At 32.5% G+C, this 24,476-nt stretch overlaps 1 protein-coding gene across 6 annotated transcripts in view; it reads left to right on the top strand.

Annotated features, from left to right (window-relative positions):
* The window catches only part of Ptp99A (Protein tyrosine phosphatase 99A), a 404,350-nt gene that overhangs the window by 201,646 nt on the left and 178,228 nt on the right, over positions 1-24,476 (top strand). For all 6 annotated transcript variants that reach the window (XM_070105688.1, XM_070105687.1, XM_070105686.1 and 3 more), the window contains exon 8: positions 8,833-8,947. In XM_070105688.1, coding sequence (XP_069961789.1) covers positions 8,833-8,947 — 115 coding nt within the window. The remainder of the gene's footprint in view (positions 1-8,832; positions 8,948-24,476) is intronic.

The following is a 24,476-nucleotide window of genomic DNA, read 5'->3' as shown; positions in this document are numbered from 1 at the left end:
AGTCACCTTAGCTTTAATCCATTCAAACAATAATTTTTATACTCTCGCAACATGTTGCTACAGAGTATAATAGTTTTGTTCACCTAACGGTTGTTTGTATCACCTACAACTAATTGCGTTAGATATAGGGTTATGTATATATAAATGATCAGGATGAAGAGACGAGTTGAAATCCGGGTGACTGTCTGTCCGTCCGTCCGTCTGTCCGTCCGTGCAAGCTGTGACTTGAGTAAACATTTAGATATCTTTATGAAACTTGGTACACATGTTTCTTGGTACTTAGACGGTTGGTATTGCAGATGGGCGTAATCGGACCACTGCCACGCCCACAAAATGCCATTAATCAAAAACAAATAAATTGTCATATGTTTAAGCTCCACAATAAGATACAAAGCTGGTATTTGGCACACAAGATCACATTAGAGAGGGGCAGCTGCAGTTAAAATTTTTTTTAAAAAGTGGGCGTGCTTCCGGCCCTAATAGGTTTAATAGCATATATCCTAAACTGCTAAAGCTATAATAACCAAATTCACTGGGAGCAAATGTTTTTAGCAGTTTTAGTCTGAAAATGGGTGAAATCGGGTGACAAACCCGCCCACTCCCCATATAACGGAACTGTTAAGAAATACTAAAAGCGCGATAGCACTAAACACGCCAGGGACATTAAATTTTTATCTCTGCGATGGTATGAGATGACTTTATAGGAATCACGTTCAAAATTAGTCAGTGGGCGTGGCACCGCCCACTTTTAGGTGAAAACCCATACCTTGGGATCTGCTTAACCGATTTCAAATAAATTTGGTACATAAAATTCTTCTCATATTTATATATTATAGTATGAAAATCGGCGAAATCGGATTACAACCCCGCCTATTTCCCATATAACACGTGAATAATATGTTTTAAGTATGCCACTTTGTGACTAAAAATTGTCTAAATCGAAGCAAAACTGTTCAAGCCCCTAGGTACTGAATATGTGGGCCCCAAGTGCCTATAGCTGACTTTTTACCGAAAATATCGTTCAACATAGAACAAGGCAAAGAAATCGAAACGATTATACCATTTGACTTTGCGAGAGTATAAAATGTTCGGTGACATCCGAACTTAGCTCTTCCTTACTTGTTAGAAATGTCTTTGTATATTCACTATCACCTTTTAATTCATTTCTACTTCATACCACACTGCACAAGTAGAAGTAGTCGCTGGTTAGTGCTAGACTAGCTCTAGTTCTATGTTGATAATCTCAACAATCCAAAAAATGTTCAACGCCGATTTTACAAAAATATATATCATAATTAAATACTTATTACTTAAATACTTATTATATAAAATTTATTGGCATCTTTTATCATGGTTTACAAATGAGTTTAAAAATGAAAAAGTTCAAACCTTCTTCCTAATTGAGTCAATTAAGCTTCATAAATATGAATATTTATTCAATTTACAAACTTACCTTTGAAATTTGTAATGAATCGATTGACGAAAGCGTAAGTTCTTTCTGTAGTTTTCAAAAAATTATTGATTATACTGGATCCACATTTTGATAAAAATCTTTAATATGACTTTTAAAATAGACTCATTTTGAGCCAATAAAAGCATGCCAACGCGTAATTAAATTTTCTATAAACTTGGTTTAGGCCTCGGCTGGAATGGCCTTCAGTGCCTGCAGTGAGTTTTGGTTTTTCGGTTGCGGCTCATTTTTGGAGCGCCATTCGCTAGATTGTTGAACAGTTTCGACGTTACATTCATGAAATCTCGTCACTTTCATCAAAACTGATGCGTTTGATGAACGTATGATCCTCTGCTGCCCTGTCAAGTATCTCTTTTGCAACATCTAACCCACGTCATTTTTGCAAATATTTTAAATCTTTTGATAGGAATCTACCGTTGACGCGATTTTCGAGTACCGTTGTCTTAACGCTTTCGACATTATCGGCATCAACGGAGGTGGATGGACGACTCACACGCTTTCGATGACTTTATGACCTTCACGGATTGCTTTGTGCCACTCAAATACTTATATTTCTGAAAAATTATACTCCCAAAACCACTAATGAAAGGAACCGGTCCGAGTCAAACAGTAACTTCTTCTTCCAATTATTCGCACTTAAAATGCATTAGCCTTTCTATAGGAAAAACCAGCTATCGATCATTAGTTTTCAATAAATCTGTGTTGGCCCCAGTTGATAACTTTCTCCAACTATAAAATGATCGATTTGACTTTTTCGTTGAAGGAGCTCTTTTTAAAATTATTACACATTATTTGGCCTTAATTCTATACAATAATTCGATACCAAATTTTTCAAACACTGTGTTCAGATCCAGTTTGCTTGACGGCGAATAAACATTTAGTGATGCGCATTTTCTTCTTGTATTATAAATTGGATTGGATCGTCTCATACTGGTTACTCAGAGCGATGATGAGCCTGATGAAGGCTTTGATGACAAATTCGTAAAGCCTTGCCTCGAAAATTACTATCAGTACTAAAGTGTACCAACCAATGTTTTTTTTTTGTTTCATAGCTTCAAAGCATATTACTCAAACTTTTACCATGAAAACTGGATTTTCAGATTTCGATATCGGAGATTCACTCCAAGAAGGGCTTATATTAATTAATTGAAGGTGAAGCAAAAGTTCGGTAGCTATTTCTTTAAATGCCATTGTTTTTTGCAAATTTCTCGATCATTTCAAAGCAAATATAAGTGTCACTATGTTAGGTAAGAGAAGGCATACCACCTGCCACTTCCATTTGTCTCCATACAAGTCTAATTCCTTAAGCATAACTCTTCGTGCAACATATGTAGTTCTCTGCTTTTGCATTTGCAAGTCAATTTAAATATCACGACATAAAGTACGGTTAACAAACGCAAACGCTCTAAATTTAATGCAACACCAACTCGCCTCCTAGCCGCTATTACGCACGCTCACGTGGAGACTACTGCGCTCTGTTAGACGCTTTGTTAGCAACCGAACACTTTATTGCACTCGACGAATCTACATATATTTTGCGCTTTATTTGCTGCCAGTGCAATTGCAAACTTATCGCACTTACAATATATCCCGAAAATTATCAGCGATTATACTCACGTACCAGTTGGCGCGGGGAGAGAGGCTCTCGGTTTGGTGTCGGCCACGCGCGCCGGATAAGAAGCGCCAACCAAAGCTGACGACGGGTGAACTGTCAGTGGTGGAGCCACAGGGTAATGGGGCGCCTTTGCGGCAATGCACATTACCGCTGCCGAAGCCGGGTCTTCGCTTTCATGCTGACGCCGCGTAGCGCTCCCAAGTGCATATTTTTCGTAAAAGCGCACACTTATCGCGCCTCTAGCGCACGCTTTTCATTTTGCCATTTGCTACGCTTTTGCCTGCTTTTATTGCCGGCTGCCGCTTTTATTTTATAAAATACTACTTTTTTCCACACGGTTCCGCATGCACTTTGATTGTTTGTGCCCTTGCGCATTTGTGCGCATTTTTACTACAAAATTTGTATAATTTTTTTATTTTGATTTTATTTTCCTACTTTTTGTCGATTTTTTGCTACTATTCTCCTTTTATTTGCATAACACTTTGATGCTGAAATATTACCCTGCGAGGCGAAAACGTGCAACTTCAATTTTTTATCGCAACATTTTGCTGGCTGGTGACTCACGCTGTCGCAGCACACAAACGTGCGCGCGCACATAGCCTAAAAACAACAACAACAAGAGCACAAAATTAGCGAGCGTTTATGTGTCGCTGTGTGCCACAAAAGAGCAAAACTGCCACTTTGATTATATGTATCTACAAGATTCTACAGTCATACTAAACTACTATCACGCTCCATTGCATATTTTCCGGTAGCGAAACTGTTTTTTAATAATGTCTACCGCATGTGTGAGTGTGTGAGTGAGTCTGTTAGTGCACGAAATACAGTGACTTATTCATACATAAAAACTCACACATACAAGTATGTAGATCGTGGCAGTTACATATATTACAAAGGCGATAGTTAACATCGAAGTCGCTTTTTGTTCTATGAAAAAATTCTATATTTTTGCGCAAAATAAAAATCCTACACACTCACACGCGCGCGCACATGCTCTAGTTTGTCCAAATAAATAACGAGTTATCAAAAAGTTGCAAATCTCTAATATGAAGTGCAGTTTTAGGAAATAAAAATAACGCATTTTCGTCGAAAAATCAGACACTGCCCCCCTTAGCGATAGCATTTCGCATAAAACATCTGAGTGTTTGCGTGTGTGTGTGTGTGTGTGTCCACCTATACCAATACATGGGCAGAAAAATATTATATTCGCAGCCGGTAGGATTTTCCAATTAAAATATGCGAATATTGCAAGATAGCGCAACGATTTAGATAACGCCACATTTATTAGGGAATAAATATTAAGTGCATGCAGGTAAAAATAAGGTTATGGCACCTGCAAAAATTTCGCCAAAAACTTGCAAATATGAATTGGAAATCTTTTTATGGATGTATGTAAAAGTGCGCAGGAAGCCAAAAAACATGGCGCTCCGACAAATTGCAATAGTTACAATGGATACGTGAAACAATATTTAGGTACACAGACAATTATTTGGTTTGTAGGTATAAGATAAAAAATATAAGATATAAGATATAAGATATAAGATATAAGATATAAGATAAAAGATATAAGATATAAGATATAAGATATAAGATATAAGATATAAGATATAAGATATAAGATATAAGATATAAGATATAAGATATAAGATATAAGATATAAGATATAAGATATAAGATATAAGATATAAGATATAAGATATAAGATATAAGATATAAGATATAAGATATAAGATATAAGATATAAGATATAAGATAAAAGATAAAAAATATAAGATATAAGATATAAGATATAAGATATAAGATATAAGATAAAAAATATAAGATATAAGATATAAGATAAAAGATATAAGATATAAGATATAAGATAAAAGATATAAGATATAAGATATAAGATAAAAGATAACAAATATAAGATATAAGATATAAGATAAAAGATATAAGATATAAGATATAAGATATAAGATATAAGATATAAGATATAAGATATAAGATATAAGATATAAGATATAAGATATAAGATATAAGATATAAGATATAAGATATAAGATATAAGATATAAGATATAAGATATAAGATATAAGATATAAGATATAAGATATAAGATATAAGATATAAGATATAAGATATAAGATATAAGATATAAGATATAAGATATAAGATATAAGATATAAGATATAAGATATAAGATATAAGATATAAGATATAAGATATAAGATAAAAAATATAAGATATAAGATATAAGATATAAGATATAAGATATAAGATAAAAGATAACAAATATAAGATATAAGATAAAAGATATAAGATATAAGATATAAGATATAAGATATAAGATATAAGATAAAAAATATAAGATATAAGATATAAGATAAAAGATATAAGATATAAGATAAAAGATAACAAATATAAGATATAAGATATAAGATAAAAGATATAAGATATAAGATATAAGATATAAGATATAAGATATAAGATATAAGATATAAGATATAAGATATAAGATATAAGATATAAGATATAAGATATAAGATATAAGATATAAGATATAAGATATAAGATATAAGATAAAAAATAACAAATATAAGATATAAGATATAAGATATAAGATAAAAGATATAAGATATAAGATATAAGATATAAGATAAAAAATATAAGATATAAGATATAAGATAAAAGATATAAGATATAAGATATAAGATAAAAGATAACAAATATAAGATATAAGATATAAGACTTGTGGGTTCCAAATATGTTGCGCCGGCTTGGCGGCCCAGAATGAGTGAAGCCAATTTTGAATACCTGTGAATTGTGGTCTTATGTGAATCGTATTCAATTGAGGGCAAACGTTTCAGGAAATTATTGCATCGAGTCTATCGAGCTGATATCGGTAGCGCTCCCCATAAATGGTTTTACCCAATTTTAGAAAGTAATAATACAGTCCGGCGTATTCGGCTTTACCGTTAATTTGACTGGTTGCCCAGGCTTCACATATTGTTTTTAAGCAATTAGGGTTGCCGTATTGGATACATATTTTATCACCAGTCCCGTGCCAATATAAAAAAAAAACTTTCGGAATGCTCTTTGAGTGTAGTCTTTCAAGGTCACTTGGTTTCAATTTATATGGTACCCAATTTTCTTGCTTTTGAATGTATCAGGCTGCTTTAAAACATTTTGAAATGACAGCTTGAGTGACTTTCAAAGATTCTGCGAGTTTTTCTTGTTTTGAACAACAATTTACAATAAGTATTGCTACCAGTTCCTTATCTTCAATTTTTTTTCCCTTCCATCATCTTCCAAGCCAAAATTATCTTATAAGATAATAGATATTGGAAATAGGATATTTAATTTAATATTGTACTTAAAATAATCATTAGTAATTAATTAACTACTTAACGCTTATTAAATATAGGACACTAAATTCGCATAAATAAAAACATAATTGCTATTTCCAGCAGCTGGTGAGTAATTGTTGTCAATAAATATTATGTATTAATTATTGATAAATTCTAAATTACTACATATTTCATTGTAGTAAATACTTTTCAAGTTAAATTAATTAATAATTCATAAAATAATAAATACGAATTTGTATTGTAGATAAATTAAGTAATTTTTAATGGAAATTAAGCACTGTCGACTACTTATCAATAACTGTAATAATTAATCTTAGAATACATTCTTATTATAGATTGAAGTAAGATATTAATTCACTACTTGGTAATTTCTAGTTTTCGACTTAGTATTGCTATTAATTTTAAATCCTTATTTCTGATGAATTACTCACTCAACAAATCTCAAAACGTAATTAATAATCGATAATATATTTTATAAGTTACTATTTAAGAATTGTCATTTATTATAATACTTTCTTAGTATTCTGCTAGTTACCGATTAAAATTTAGTAATTAACAGTCATCATTCAGATAAAAGTAATAATAACAAATAAATAACGTGTAGATCCATTATAGCGATTACTGTAATGAGAATATTAAATAAATTTCAAATATATAAGCACTACTTTGATAAATTTATTTAAAACTAAATAGGTAAGTGTAATAAATAATCATTACTTTGCAGTAATTACTATGCAGATTACCAATACTAATTATTAAATAATAAGTAAGGTGTGATAATTTTTTCAAATTAAATAAATAATCATTACCTTGCCATAATTAATATGTAATGATTACATTAATGGTAATTAATAATCATTACTTTGCAATAATTACTATGTAATGATTACTTATACTGATTACTGATTACGGCCAAAAGTTAATTTTCTTACAGGCAAGATTCAAAATAATTTCAAAAATCTAATAATAAAATATTACTTTGCAATAATTTAATATGTAATGATAACAAATACTGATTAATAAGTAATCACTAGGATGTCGTGTTTATTTAAAAATAATTAAGTAATGGTAATAAATAGTCATTACGTTGTCCTTACTACTATGTTATGATTACTTTTACTGATTACGGTGAAGAGTTGTAAGGGTAATAACCCCTACAAAGGATTATTACAACTTTTCACCGTAATCAGTAAATTTTTAAATTTTCAATAATTATAATGAAATTTTTACAAATACTGTTTAATGTATAATAATTACAGTGTTATATTCATTGAAAACTAATTAATTAATCATAATAAATATTCATTACTTTGCCATAATTGCTATCTAATGATTATATACACTAATTACTGTTTATGGCGGAAAGCTATTTAACTCACTGGTAACAATTCGAATAAACTGTGAAGGTAATGCATACTTTCGGGCGCCAACAGCACAGTTTTTAGCTAAATTTAATTTTAGTTTTTAAGAGTGTTAGGACCACTTAAGCTGGTGTGTTTGGCATTATAAACTAACACATACAGTTTTCTAGTCTCTGAGTTTGTGTATTGAAACAGCTCCGAAATGTCATGGCTTTGCTGCATTGGTATGCGTGTTCATCGACGTGTCTGCGGTTTCCTCTTATATTCTAGTTTTTTCTCTCATTTTAGCAGCTACTGCCAGCATTTTAGACACATTTTAATGAATTTAATTTACCAGCTAGGTGCATAAATTGCAATTGTCTAACTATTTCACCTACAGCTAAGTATGTGTGTAAGTGAATGCACCCACAACAACATCGAAAAGCGCACATACACTTTAGGCCCAACCGAACAGGGTAAATTTTTAGTTTATATTTTTCGGCGCACAACACTGTTAATGCAGATGAGTGGTGGCGTCCACACACTCTTTACCTCTATATAGCATCTATGTAAGTGTGTGTGTGCATTTTAGGTTTAAGTCCACACTTTGTCTCTGAATGAGCTGCTTAACCAAATGAGCTTACGTACTTTATGGTTGGCCAGTTAAAATTCTGGTTTTCTCATTTAGTCTGCACCAGTCGCCGGTCTAGATTTCTAACGGTATATCTACCTTGCACTAATCTGTGTGTGTAGTAGTGTGCGCGTATAACGGCAAATGCTTGTTGCGTTGGCAGCAAAATTAAAGCTTACATGCATATTCTTAATTCACAAGCATGAAAGTAGTTAAGCAACAGCATTTGCTCTTTGGGCTCGGAAAATTTGTAATGGGTTTTACGTAATCACGGCAAAGGCTTTGAAATTTTGGTTGTGCGAGTAATTAGTTGTAATTTGCTCGAAAATATCTCACATTTTGTGGCACATAATTTTAATGATGTGTTTTGTAATTTTTTTCTCATGTTTTGCCAACTTGCAATTATCTTGTTTCTCTTGCAGAGTCATGAAATTACAAATCTGGAGACGTATACGCAGTACAAAGTCACCGTGCAAGTATTCAATCCTGAAGGCTTGGGCCCGGAAACAACCATTCTAGTTATGACTGACGAAGGAGGTAAGTGAGATGATAATTTTTAATCCTAAATATTGGCAAAATCGAGGAAGAGATTGAAATTCGTTGAAGACATCTTACGTCTGGTCTGGTCTGGATAAAAAAAAAATCCATATCTATAAAAATAAAATATCATAAATCAGTATTTTTTCTGGTCTCTTTTGCCTACGTAAACATTGTGAATATATTTTTAGTCCTAACTACAAATGTGTCTTTTACTTAGTTTTTCTTTATTTGACTACAATTACTACACAACTACTCTTTGGCTGTTATCCACTCTAAACCTGGAAATATGGATTTTCATGTTCTGATGTTCAACTTCATATAAAACTTCTACAAAATTATTCAGTTTTCCCATGATTATCTCCCTATCTGGATAGTCTTCTTGAAGAGTTACTCATTTCATCATCACTTTCTCAACCCCTAAGTCATTTCGTAGAAACTTCAATTTAAGGTACTATATGAGTGGACGATCAGGATTTATCTCCTATCTTTGCCGTCTCTTCTAATTATAAATTTTTCTATTCAATACCCAGATCTCCTAAACTTTTACTGGTTTAGGTCCCAGCATGATTTTTAGGTCTATAGGTATAGATCTACATCAACATGAAAACCCTGTCAATACTCTCCATGAACTCTTGTTCGTTGTTTGCCCAAGGATTCGATTCCTTTCCTGTCCCTAAGGCTCTCATATTAGTTTTAGTACTAAATAATATAGAAAAGTACATAGATGGTGACAGTAACGGTAACAATAAGTGCTGCAGCGGAAGTTATGGGCTTATGCTAGAAATTTGAGGCAATCACGAGTGTGTGACCTTTGTCAAAATTTTTCCCAACATTGTTTCTCTCGCTGTTCTCGAGCCGTCGGTGGGGAATAAGAATCATAATAATGACATTCCCAAAATCCATTTTTGATTTCTGCCATTTGAAATATTTTATAGCCCTAAAGCTACAGTTATAGTACAATATTGTGAAAAAATAGAGGTAAAAGCAAACTTAGGGTCAATGACCGTACCATTCGGAGAACTTTCCGTATTACCTCATATATTAAATTGATATGAATGGAAGAAGTATGTAGAGCTAGTAGAGATAAATGTGCAGTTAATAAAATAATCTCATATTCTCTTTTAAACAAGCAAGTTCCAGAATTTTTTGTATGTCCGAATTAGTCCGAAAATTGCTTTATATGATACCAGTATGGGATTAACTGGCAATATGTTAAAAACAATATTTCTTGTTACACCAATTCCAAAAGCAATAATGATTTTGATTTATTTAAGCCTACTTTCAAAGTAAGCGTTGGTGAAGTGAAGCAAAAATGTTCTGTAACTCCGACAGTACTTGCCATTATATTCGTGTATTTGACTTTTAAAATATAGTCAAAATGTCAACATACTTGTTTAATGCCAAAGCAGTATTTTCAAAGAGTTTTCACTACTTCCGAATTACTGCGAAAAATCCCTAAAAAAAAGTGATCTTTCCAAAGAACCTTCATTGTTTCCGAAAACTAGCTAAAATATTCTGATTGATCTTTCCAAAGAACATCTTAATATTTTCGACAAAGTCTCGAAAGTCTCTAAAACATTGCAAATTAACTTTCCAAAGAACTTTAAATATTTCTCAAATACTCCAAAATATTCCTTAAATATAACAAGTGATTCCCTAAAGAACTTTCAATATTTCCGAATTTCACTCGTTGAAACCAAAGCTATATCTTCAGACAATCAAAGCTTTCACAAAAGTTGACTTGCAATCTTAAAAAATAGAAATTAACATTTCAAAAGCATTAGGCAAAGCCATTATTCAATAGAACGTTTACGTAGCAGTACAATGTCAAGATAAGCAGAAACGCAACAACAACAAAAACATTAGCAACAAAATAGTAATAAGAGGAAAGCAACAAATCTAAAACTGTTTTCTTATGTCATATAACTAAGTAAGAAAAACACTCAACACCCTCACTAACACACCACAGTACACCACACCCCAATGCACCGACAAGCCTCAACCAACAGTGTATGCCCTTTGACCCGCTTATCTGTGTGTTATTCGCATTTTATTTGTATTGCAACAAATATGGGCAGCGCACTTTGAACTACGAGATGCCACACACACAGATACAAATTGCGCTCTTTTCACATATATGTGTACGTTTGTGTGTATTTGAGCAAAACACAGTCAATGCAAAAAGTCTACGTTCAAACGGACTAAGAATCCTTGCAAATGCTTAATGTAACTGCCTGCCTGCGAGGCCTAAAATAAATACCTGTAAACGTGGCTGTGTGTATATCAAAACAACAAAAATAACCAGAAAGCAAGTGCCAACAAAGATGTCAAAAACTTAAAAACAGACTACACGCTGACAATTGAGATGTGTATAAGAAAAACAACTTTGGCAACAAAACTGACAGAAATAATAAGTAGGAAGAAGAAGAAAAAGGTAGGAAGTAGAAAATGACGTAGCGGTAAAACCAGAAGAAACGTTAAATTCGGTTGCACCGACGCTATAATACGTTATTCTTCACAAATAAAAAAGTTTCCATACAATGCCTTCATTTTTATCGGTCAGTTTGTATGGCAGCTATATTCTATAGTGTTCCCATCTGAAAAATTTCTTGGGAAATTGTACCGTTGTTTTATAAAATATGGCACGTTAAATATTCTGGAGATATCTCGTCTGATAAAAAAGTTTGCCATACAAAGGCTCTATTTTTAACAATCAGTTCAAATAACAGCTATATGTTATAGTCATCCGATCTATACAATTTCTTCGAAGTTTACATTGTTGCCTTATATAATAACCCATCTCTAACCCTGAACCTGATTTGATCTCTTTCTTTCTTTTGGCTACCAAGTAGCGTGAATTGAGCATTTTGAGATACTCAAGCAAAGGTTAGCCCACACATACGCATTTCCATAGATAAACAATAATTTGCCTACGAGGAGTAAAACTAAAATGTTTAACTGCAGGAGTCAAAATATTTTGCAGTTATTTGTTTTTGTTTGCGCTTTAAATTGCCATTTACAAAGTAAAAGCACAAAAGAAGTTATGACTGTGTGTGTGTGTGTGTGCAGCTTGCAGCTTAACGAACACAAGCATATTACTTTCAGGTTCGAAAAGTCGTAACTGCTACTCTGGCCTAACTGTTTAGCTCTTTGGCGACCACATTTTTATTTTTCTGCATACTTTTTGTTGTTGCGCTTCAGGAATCAATTTCACAACCAGAGCAGTGTGGTTGTTTAAGATATGTAACATATTTGTTGACAAAACTTTGAAATATTTCCCACTTTATAGATTTGTTGCAAATATACAAATGCCTGGTTGCTATTGCTGTATTATGTGAAACGATAATCCATGCCACCACATTTGCTGTAGGCTTTTGTGGCAAGTTCATATATCAGCATTCGAGCATGACGGTCTTTGCCAAGCAATGCGGCTAATAGTTACCAGCAAGTAACTGTAGCTGTTCATATGCTTGCCGCAATAATGCAACAAGCAGAATAAAAACATTTTCTACCCCTTGGCCTGCGCGCACACTGTTTCGCCTGCCGCATTTCGCACTTTCTGCATATTAATTTCAGTTGGTGGCCTGCTTAGGCCAGGGTCCTTGAGCCAAAAGTGTGGTATGAGCAAAAATAGTCTGGGCGAAGTTCAATGGAAGGGTGATGTTTATTTCTTGTTTACAGCTGAGATTATATTTGTGGCCATTGGAGGGTTAGTTTTCAAAAAAGCAGTGGCGGATGTTAGGGATTAGCTGAATCCTTAGAAAAATAGTTGCATATTTGGATGTAATATTTTGGAATATTTTTCAAAACTTGGTGATTGAAATTCGTTAACCGCGATTTTTATTTTCTAGTTATTTATAAAAAAATTCAAATCGTGGCTGTTGGAAAGGGCTACTGAAAATTTTCAATTTATTTTATTTTGCGCTAAAAGGTAGTTCTCCACCAAAGAAAGAAGCGTAAAACAATTGCGCGTGATGATACGTGAGATGATCGTTTAGCGCAAGGTTGCACCGCAAGCGCTGCCAGTTTTTTCTTTTTTTTTTTTGTACAACTGGTAAAGTCTGTTCTATTCGTTACTTTGTAACGCTTGGTACGTCGAAGATAGCTACGGTTGTAAAACTAGAATTTAATTTTTTATTCTTATAGAGTTACCTACTCTGCCCTTACTGTGTCCTTGATTGCTTCTATAACATTTTTTTTTTTTTGGTGTATGGCTTCATTGTTTTTCTCACCAAAATCAAATAGTGTTGAACAGTTTCGGTGGCGTATACATAAGTCTACGTCACTACATCAGAAATGATGCCTTGGATGAATGGTGCTCAAGCATCTCAGATCAATTTTGATATTGAGTGTAATTGACTCCCAAAGGACAGTAGAGTAATCGTTGTTAAGTTGTTGTTATATTTTAATGATAGATTAACCAAATGTTGTGAAAAGTGAGCATTCTTTAGAGTTCTATAATATTATATATGGAAAACTCTAAAAAGCATTTTTCGAAATATGTGTTTGGTTATATTTTTTCCAAAACGGTTTACACCGTACGTAATCAAGGTCTTAATTTCACGACATTCAAGAATCAAGCGACCAAAAAAATTTTTTTTTAACGTAATTCTTTGTAAGTGATTATTTTACTCTAACAAAATTATGTTCAAAACGAAAATTTTTAAAAATGCAATATTTTTACACTTAATATATTTATTTTCTTACTGTACCAAAATTACACTAGACTACTTAGCTAACTTCAACAAAGCTATTTGATCGTTACAATGCAAACTCAGCACCTCAAAGCTATTAAATGTGGCTTTATTTAAGTAAAAATTTAAAAACTGTTAATAACGGTGGCTTAAATTCAATAAATGATAATATTTTATATCTGTCTCTATAAATCACAGCAAGTCACACGAATAACAAAGTACCACAGTTTTGTTTTGTTCGAGTTGAGTTTTGTTCCTTACAGCAACATAAAAACACAGAACATGCAAATTTGAACATATTAATGTGATTCTTTTGCACTTTTCGCGCATAAACAGTTATTTTTCGACAAAGTTAACTTTTAATGATGCCATCGGAGTGGGATTAATGAGTTTTTGCCGCTAGACACCGCAATTAATCACGTGTTATTAAAAGGAAACACCAACAACAAGTACACTTGAAAAATAATATTTTCGAAACTCGCATACCGTCACACAAAAATGCTTACAGGCAGCATTGATAAAAATATTAAAATTCTTTTAAGATTTAAGAAGCACATACATCAAATGCAAATACTTGTATGTAGGTAGGTATGTAATGAGCATTCTCGGAAGTGTTTCTCCGCCTTCTTGCAGCGTTCATACATCCTCGCCCTCGAAAGGTAGCACTTGGAGGTCCATGACTTATTTGCCATGTAAGCTCATTACCGTATTTCTTACTTGGCTGATCCTTGATTTAAGCGCACAACAGCCAAAAATCCCTTAAAAGCTTTTGCGTAAACTGTTTTGGTAACAAGAAATTAAACAACAACAACCGCAACAGCACGTGTACAAACAGGCCGCCAGTGAGGCCAAAAAAAAAAACAAACATTAAGATTTACCGTTAAACGCGGTTGTGTGTGCCTCATCGGATTTATTTTACACCCACCAGTATTTGCCGCTTACACCATCACACAAACGCACAGACAAACACACACACATACATAATTGCAAAAGGCATTGTTATCGCTCCGATATAAAATCAAGCGTTCGTACTTTGTTCTCAACGCTGACGCGATTTGACGAAAAAATAAAGAAAATATGTAGATAACGTTGTTGTTGCGCATAAGCGCAAAGAAAACAGGAAGAAGCTGCTCGTGCAACAAAAAGTTGTGCTTAACTTGATACTTTGGCCGGCAGCGTGTCTTCTGCGTAGCGGTTGTGGCGCAGATTCACAATTGTAACAGCTGTCAAGCTGCCATAAAGTGTCAACTCTCTCTTAAATATACATATATATATATATATATATGTATGTGTGCATATATTTGTGACTTTTGGCATTCATCTGATGGATTTTGTCATTTGGCGATGTCAAAAGCCTTAATTTCAATAACTTTTCTCACCTCTCATTCCTTTGTTATACCACCACGCCCTTGCTGTTACCGTTTCCTTGCCAGCAAAAGGGCTGGCAAGCAGCTCAATATGCTTAAATGCTAATAAATTTGTTGAGAGTGGTTTTAAGGCTCTTAGCAGCTTCGTAGCTAATGCCAAACAAATGCGGGATCTGTGTGACGTGTTATGAAGTTCTCAAGTAGCCTTAGAGTATTTCCATTGAAATTGTATTCAAATTGGGGTGACAATACGCAAAATAACGACGCCTTTGATGTGGTTTTAATAACTAGTGAATATAAGTTCTTCACGGTGTGTTGCATATAAATTTTCAGTTATATTTTAATAAGGACCTTAAAAACGGTATTCCCCATCACAGTAGAATTTTTCATTTCTGCTGTACTTAATTTTGCCTTTATTAACCTGGTTTTTGCATACATTTTTCCTGCCAAAAAAGAAACACACAGCTGCCTAACGGTATATTATTTATTGAGTTTCACTCTTCTTTTACTTTTATAATATTTATCTTTTCTGTAATATTTGGCCCCTTGTGTTACCCACTTAATATGGCTAAGAATATGTGAAACAATATTAAATGTAAACTGTTGCCTACATCTAGGCTGCATATGCAATGTATCGAAGGCTAGTACTCAATCGAATTTTGATCAATATATTTTTAACTTTGGTTAACCTGTACAGCGAAGAAAACTTCAAATAAAATAAGTTATTGCCTTATGGGTACATTTCTCAACTTTTTCTTTCTTAAATCATATTCTGATCCTTTGTGGTCATCAAGCAATTCTTTTGTGCAATAATTATCCTCGCACTGAACAATTCTTGAAAACTATCGACAACCACCAATAAACTTCTGGGATAAAGCTTCTAACAACTGAAACATTCAACAGTGTGAAATCAGGTCAGTTATTTCTAACACTTTAATTTATTTTAATTTTACATTTAGAAATTTCCTTCCACTACCGAAAGAAAAAGCTACTTTCGTATGGCATTAGATGTCATCTCAGACAAAAAGGGCCTACTTAAAACATATAAGTTATAGCAAAGAGCACTTTAAGCTAAGATGCCTCAGAAACAAGAGGAGTAACATTCCAAAATTATCCACTTTGACGACGTTCGACACATTATAAAACATATGGACACAAACGGAGATATCGTGTGCTTAAGAAAGGCAATTTGTGTTAATTAAAGCTATTGAAATAATAGTTTCACAAATTAATTTACTTAAAGTTATACATTGGTGGTTAACATATTTTATAACCCAAACATAGACTACAATATTCGTTTCAAAATCCAAAAAAAATTCAAAAAAAAATTGCGCTCTAATATTGTAGAAGCTGGAAATTCCAGCTATTTAGGCTAGAGTATAACTAATTCAAAAGTAGAGTTGAATAAAAATATATTTTTTTTTGAAGCCTGTAGATCGGCACTTAAAATCAAAGTTGCCAGAATTTTGCTTTATTCCACCAAATCATTGAATTTTCTAATCGATTCCACACACACTATTTTGCATTTGTGCACTCACATTTAAGATTTTAATAAAACATAGCATACCTTTCGGCGCGGAGATCAGAAACTTTCATTAGGCGACGATAATAGACAGATCTTCAAGTGAAAGCGTACACAAATCTATAAAATAATTTCAGCCATGCAATAGACTTCCAAATAACAACAACAAATATTTGGTTGCTTCAATTATTGCTTTAAATATTTCAAAAGTAGCGCGGTAAATTGATTTCTTTTAAGAGGAGCAAACACAAGAACCCTTGGTAGGCCGCAATTAATGCAAGAAACATTGTTGTTTTTGTACTTCTTAAATGTAAAATTATATTTTCCACCGCGAATTCAATTAAATAAACACGCAGGCGAATGAATGCAACGCGTATAAAGCTATAAAAATAACCGTAAGCATAGCGATAGAGCAGAAAAATTCTCTTTTCATATAATATATTCCCCGAAGAAGCACTTAACTCCATTTCATTAAATTTACTTTCTTTTCTTTTATTTTTTTGTTTACTCATTTATTTACTTTTAACTTGCAAATATAGCTGCCATCACTGACAAGCATAATGAGGCGTAATTATCGTCGGACGAGGGTTGTAGTCCCGCTGGCTCAGCGCCAAAGTGAAGATGCCATAAACGAGTTGCACGTTGTAGCATTAACCGTTATGCCAATATTCTTTATCTTTTTAATTTCGGTTTTTGTTGTTGTTGTTTTTTTTTTAGGCTCACAAATAAATACGTTGAAGAATAATGCGCTGAAAAAAGCGAATATATAATGGAAACGGGTAAATAATAAAAGGCATAATAATAAAGAGTTTTTACAGCCGCATCAAAAGATTTACGGCAGCGAAAGTGAGCTTGTTTCCAGTGCCTTGTCGCCATATTTTGTTTTGCTTACTTTTATATTGAGTTTTTTCGCATCTTCGCAGCTGCCTGAAGCGTCAACTTTTGTGGCAGCTGCCGCGATTATTTATACCCGCACACTATGTACTAACTTTATTAAACTTCTGAAGCGCATTAAGGATTATAAAAATGTATTCTTGTTGTTCTTCGCTTTCTTTAAAAAAGGCTGAGGTACAGTAAGTACTTTTATGTGCATTTCCTTGCTAAAAGATTATAAGTTTTTATTTATTTTTGTTTATTTTTTTTTTGTGATTATGCATTGTGTAGCCATATAGCTGAGTGCGTTAGCTTGCGCATATTTTAAAACTATTTCTTCATGCCTTTTGCAAATAAATACTTGGCAGTTATTTCTTTTATTTCCACTTTGCTAAAAATATTTCACATCTTTGAAAACGAATGCGTAAGCAAATATATTTATAAGCATTTATTGCATATTTTTTAACTATGCGCACGGCATTTCTCAAGTGTTACTCATACCACCTGTGGTTCTACAATTTTTGAATGTTACTCATACCACCTGGTGTCCCACGGAGCATACACGCATGCTTGCATTGAAGTTGGTATGCAATTCCAGTGGTCAACCACTATTTGTTTTTTTTTCATTCTCGGATCTTTTGCAGCACCGTTAGCTGGTCATGTGCGTGTAAACACCTATACACAAACACATATAAAGCAAGCATATATTTCCACAAGTGCCAGTTCAGCTTTTCTAGCACCTTTCCGCGCGGCAAAGTAAAATTCCAATAAAAATTGATATCCATATTATTGACATGCCGCATGCAATAGCTTGTATTTACACTTGTGTGCAATAAAAGGTGCAGTATTTTAATATTTATGAATTTCCATTGCAAACTTTACACTCCAACATTTCTTTGTTTACATTTTTTAACTCTGTTTTTACATGTAATATACCTGAGTCCACTGATACACATACATAAAATAAAATATAAAAAAAGAAGTATCGTATCGTAAATTTTAAAATGGTTTCGTGAAATAAATTTTTGCTAAAGAATTTTTTAAAAAGAAAGACTTATATATTGAAACTCTATAGAATTGTATCTTCAGCTTGTGTCACTGCAATGCTCTTTTTGATTTAGCTCTGAATCAAGAAGCGCTAATATAAACTGTTGCCTACATTTAGGCTGCGTTAGCAATTTTTGAACATACATATGCTGGAAAAATTATGCCAAATCACTTTATATGCCATTGTTTTTACTTAAATCCGCCCATATTATACCGAAATGTGCAAATAGATCAGCTGCACTGCTATATCTAGCTATATATATTACATATGTGTTGCTTTCACTTGTTTCTCTTCAATTGTTGTTGCAAGCGATTTTGCTCTAAAAACATACAGCAAAATTTAATTCTCAGTCTCACACAATCAAGTGACATTGCACTGGCAGCCATTTTGGTTTATAGCAACATTTTGCAACTTTCTTACCGCCATTTGGTGGCAACTAATCACCCCTGGCAACATTCACTTATTGCTCATATCGTATTTAACAACCACTTAATTTTTTCACTATCTCTTTTGCACCTTTTAATTGTAGTTTTTGCTCATTAATTTCCAACATTTTTACGAAACTGCCGTATTTGCTTAACTGTGTATGTGTGTGTGTGTATGTACACATTTCAATTTGTGACTTTTGCGCGGTTTTTGGGTGTTGCATTTTACATGCTGCGTCTTTACTACTGCACTATTTTTTATTGCATGCTGCTTTTTTAGGTTTCCTATGCGGTTTATCATTTAACGAATGCTGACAAAAAGTAAAACCGCAAAAAAGAAAAAATATTATAAAAACCAACTGAGTGCAACGCTATAAAAATTGTGCTTTTAAGAAATTTTTTACACAAATTCAAACATACAGATGCACTTACGAGTAATGGGCAAGGGACGGAGAGGATGAATGATAAAACGAAGACAAATTAAGAATTAATCTGAGAAACCAAATTCTATATAAGGATATGGAAAATTAAATAAAATAAAACAAAACAATATAAAATAAAAAAATATTGAAAATAAAATAAAAGTTAAATTAAAAATAACATTAAAATTAAATTTAAAATGAAATTTGAAACTAAAATTACAATTAAAACTAATTAAAAATTCAAAATAAAATTACATTAAATTATAATTAAAATTAAATTTTAATTTTAATTTAAATTAAAACTAGAACTAAAATTGAAATTTAATTTTAATTAAATTTAAATTAAAGTTAAAATTAAAATTAAAATTAAAATTAAAATTAAAATTAAAATTAAAATTAAAATTAAAATTAAAATTAAAATTAAAATTAAAATTAAAATTAAAATTAAAACTAAAATTAAAATTAATATTAGAATTAAAATTAAAATTAAACTTAAAATTAAAATTAAAATTTATGTAAAATTCACAATAAATTCAAATTCAAATTCAAACTCAAATTAAAATTTAAGGTTAAATTTAAATTTAAATTTAAAATAAAATAACATTTAAATTTAAAATAATATTAAAGTTCAAATTAAAATTATATATTATATATTACATTCGATTTTAATTTTAAGTTTAATTTAAATTATAAATTAAAATAAAATCAAACCTAAAATTAAATTATGTTTAAAATTTAAGATGAAGTTAAAATTAATATAAAATTATAAATAATATCAAAGTTAAAAATAATAAAAAAAATTTTAATTTTCAATTAAAATTAAAATATAATAAAACAAATAATTTAATAATAAAAAAATAAACTTGCAAAATTAAATTTAAAAAATTCAATAAAATTCAAGTATATGTATGTTTTCCCCACTACTGTTAATAGTTTAAAGATGAAAACACTCTTACATCACAACCACGTAATTGTAATAGTAAAACCGTAAATGCACCCCTGTTGTTCGAAGCGTTCCTCATAAACTACCACTTACGTTCCTTACTACCTTTCATATCCATTTGATGCTTGCACGTAAAAACTTTTGCGGTTTCTTTAACATTAGTCATAACAGCACATACACAACACAACTTCGGCAACGCCATGATGAGTATTATTGCCTTTTCAGCTCGCTAGCACACACACAGCCGCATACGGTTTTTCGCAGTTACTTTTCTGCACTTTACTGTACTTTTTTATTTCTTTGCACGCAGCACCTGGTTTTCTGAGCACCGGCCATAGTTAGCAATGCGAGTGGCAAATAAGCATCAAGCTTGCAACGAACCGTTATTTATGTTACCGCTATAAAGCTAACAACTGCCAAACGAATGGCTCATACAAAAATATATCATTTTAAAAAGGCACACGCGCTCACCTACACACAAAACAATTACTCCTTCAGAAGACACTATCGCTTCTTCGTGTCACAAAGTAAACGCTCATAGCTTTTGCATTTCGACGCCCACCATTTTTGCTTACCTTAACGCCTTTGACGTCTTTACGCGCAATTTTCATGAATACGCACGCATAAACACACACATACACATAATAATTATAGCCAACTCAGCGTTTGGTGTAATTAATTTTAGTAAAACTTAAACCTGTGAAGTAACTGTAAAAAGCACTACAAGCCTACAACAACAACGCCAAAAGACGCCGCCCATAAGTGCCAGCATGAATTCGTGTAAACGAGTGTGTATGTGTGCAGCTTGAGCTTGAAAGGCTGTCATTTGAATATACATCTTGGAGGCATAAGATGTTTTTGCTAATGAACTATTGCCACACCAATGCTCACACACACACATATACACAAGCACGAGAAAGGCTAACTTGTACACTTGTATAGTGGAAACACGCCCTTAGCACTTTTCTTTAGCTGCGAATTACTGCGGAAATACTTACATAACACACGGGTTTTTGTGGGCACTCAACAGAATCGACTCTTTGTATGTGGTTTTGTGTGTTTTCCGTTTGCTTCCGGATTCTCAGTTTTGTGTGTTGGTTTTTCGCTGTTTGAAGATTATTTACACAACTTTTATACAAATTTGCTCTGAAGATGTTTCACGCCCGAAATTAATGTTCAGGTAAGACAAGTTGCTGTTTCGCAAATGTCAAAGAAATTCGTCTCCATTTCTCGTTGCTTTTTCCCTTCCGTCTTTTAGTTTAATTATCAAAAATTCTAACCGGTCTTTAAAGAGACCATTATAGTTAGTCCAAAAGCAAGTATTCGCCTAATCAGATCTTAATAGTCGCATGAGCAAATATATGCCCAAAATCGATGCGTTTTGAAGCGATTTCTTAACCGAAGGGACCTACATGTTCAGGCAGGTTTTCTTAAAAATCAAAACTTTGACTAGCTCTTCGACCATTTCCAGTATTCTTACATTTTTTTTGTACTTTTAAATTTGCTATAGTTTTAAGCAAATAACTGTTGCTCAACACCAGATAACTTTTTTTCGAAAGTGCTTTCCAAAAGACTTTTGCTCGATACCTCGATTGGTTGTCCATATGTTAACTCTAAAGTTACCTGCTGATGCAATAGAGTCTAGCTATGCGGCATTCACAATAGCAAAAACCGAACTCCGCTTATTAAATAAGATTAAACTATTTACATGTACCTCCAGGTTTCTCTACTGACCTTGTTGTAGAGTATTTAAGTTTGAGGGCAAAAGCAAATTAGCTGTTCAGAGTCGTAAACCGTAGGGAGTTTTTGTATTTCCATCTACAGTCTGAAAATGGACAATAAATATTTATATATACTTGTATATATTCTTCTATATTAAAAAACTGTTCCAAAGGTGTAGGGGACTGATATCTTTACATAATTTGTTCTTACCAATATAACTCAACTATATTTGAATCCTTAACATAATTTAAATGGTTTACAGTCCACGGTTTCTTGAATTTCGGAAAAACTGTTCGAAATATAATCAAGTTTTAGTGCATGCAACTTGGATTGTTTCTGCTTTAGATAGGTTGACTTATAATACTTTAAATAACGCCAAAGTCCGCCTTGCGTTGCTGATTTGTTAACTTCTAATATGGCAACACTATTCTTTGATCTGGAACTCAAAATTTTACTACTTTGTATACAAATTTAAATTAATTGCTGATGTGCTGCCTTATAGTTTTTAAATTTTCAAAAGCGGCAACCCTGTTTTCAAAAATCTTCTTATTATCGCCTTTAAGAAATTATTTTAACATAAGTAATTAGGTGCCAGATCATGCTAATAAACACTCTTAACTCATAATTTCATAACACCATAAAATAATTTTTAGAATTTTCGAAAAGATGGCAACGCTGCACTGAAATATATTTGAGTTCATATTAATCAATATGAACAATATGATTTCAAAAGTTCATTTGTAGAAAGTATATTTGTTTTACAAAGTAACCCTATTTAAAAGTGTCACAGTTCTTCTTGCTATCGATAGACCTTAATTAGTTTTCCAACATATCTTTTTCATCACATCTTTTTCAACACAAATCATTTGAAAACTCTTATTTAAATTTTTTATTTTATTGCTAATATTTCATGTTCATTATCTTCTAGAAATTTAATTTCATTGAAAAGCTGATTACGGACAAAATATATTACCACTTCGACAACTTAGAATTACAACCACTATGCCAAACTAACCATCAACACATTTCTACACATTTACCTTCTAAACACTTACATGCACACACACAGCGAAAAAATGGAGGCATCTAACTGCAACTACTCACTCTCTGTCGCTCACTACCTCTATCTCTTTAAGCGTATATTAATTTTCGTAATGAAATGGTGGTTTCGGTTTTAAAATCCATCAACTTGATAAATTGTTTCATCTTTCATGCTGAGCTTGGACTCAATGCGCTGCTGTCGTTTGCGTTCAAACTTTTTGCCCACATCACATACATGCATACATACACACACACATACTTACTATTAGAGGTATTATGCGAGAGTAATAGTAATTGGCGGTGTAGCGCACGGTTAGTGATGTGCTGCGCTGGACTTAACCGAAGCATTTGAAAGTGACTGAATGAAATGTGGCACAAGTGGCAGAAGTGAAAAAACAGTAAAATAGTTAGTTTTTTACTGGTAGTTATACATACTTGGAGTATTACTAAGTGAGTGGTAAATTTAGTTCTGACTTCACTTGTTCACCTTCATTTAATAACAAGATCTTCAACTTATTTTCCCGTCTCGTTTTGGTCGATGCTTCAGTTGAGTTGCGGTTTCCAAAATCGATGCTTTACATTGTACCTATGTTTCATGATGGCATTTGAGAGTTTTTACTGACAAATGCAAACTCTCGTATTCATATTATGCTTTTTTCAAGTTCGCTCCATGGTATGAATTGGCAACTAACCCTAAGTTCGAAATATTTATTCATCAAGACTTATGAACCTAGTACGGTAGTTGGTAATTTGAAGAGGATTATACAATAATATATTTTATTTATTTTTTACCTTGATAAGACACATTCAAAAAATTTTGCTAAGAACTAGCAGTTTACTCTTATAAAAATAGATTTGGTGACAGCTGCGACAATAAAAGAATTTTCAGTACTGTAAACAAGCTAGACAAACCTTTATTGGAAGATCTAACAGAGCTCGTATCTCTATTCTGATTAATCTGTAATCTCCTTTTGATTTTGTCCAAACACCTTTTGACGTGCGGCATAAGCAAGCTGAAAAACTCAGTAGCTTTCGTCACTACTAAGAGCTTTTACCCGTGCTAGAATACATTTTTCATTACTTCAATTCTCCAAATTTCATAAAGCGTACTTCTCATTCTCTCTTTTCAATAACATCTATGTTTCTTAGAAAAATTTCTTTCAAGATCTTATTGATTGTGGACCAAAATACAGAAAAATGTTTACTACTATTAAGTAAGGTTAATTTATCGCACAACCATGCACTTTGGTATTAAAATACGGGCAAAATCAAGTATTTACACTATACTAGCTGAAGGCTGCGTCGTCTTCTTGTTTCACTAAGTTTTCCGCCTTACAAAAATGGCAAGAAAAATTTAAGAAATAGTATATAAATGTCAGCGCTTTCGATAAAAGTAGGTCTTATGCAGTATTTAAACTAAAATATGTCACATTTATTCTATTTAGTATTTCTACCAAGATTTCAGGTAG

This window comes from Bactrocera oleae, chromosome 2 (genome assembly GCF_042242935.1).
Source record: "Bactrocera oleae isolate idBacOlea1 chromosome 2, idBacOlea1, whole genome shotgun sequence".
Taxonomy (NCBI): Eukaryota; Metazoa; Arthropoda; class Insecta; order Diptera; family Tephritidae; genus Bactrocera; species Bactrocera oleae.
Note: the sequence above shows the minus strand (reverse complement) of the source record. Positions and strands in the feature narration are given on the sequence as shown.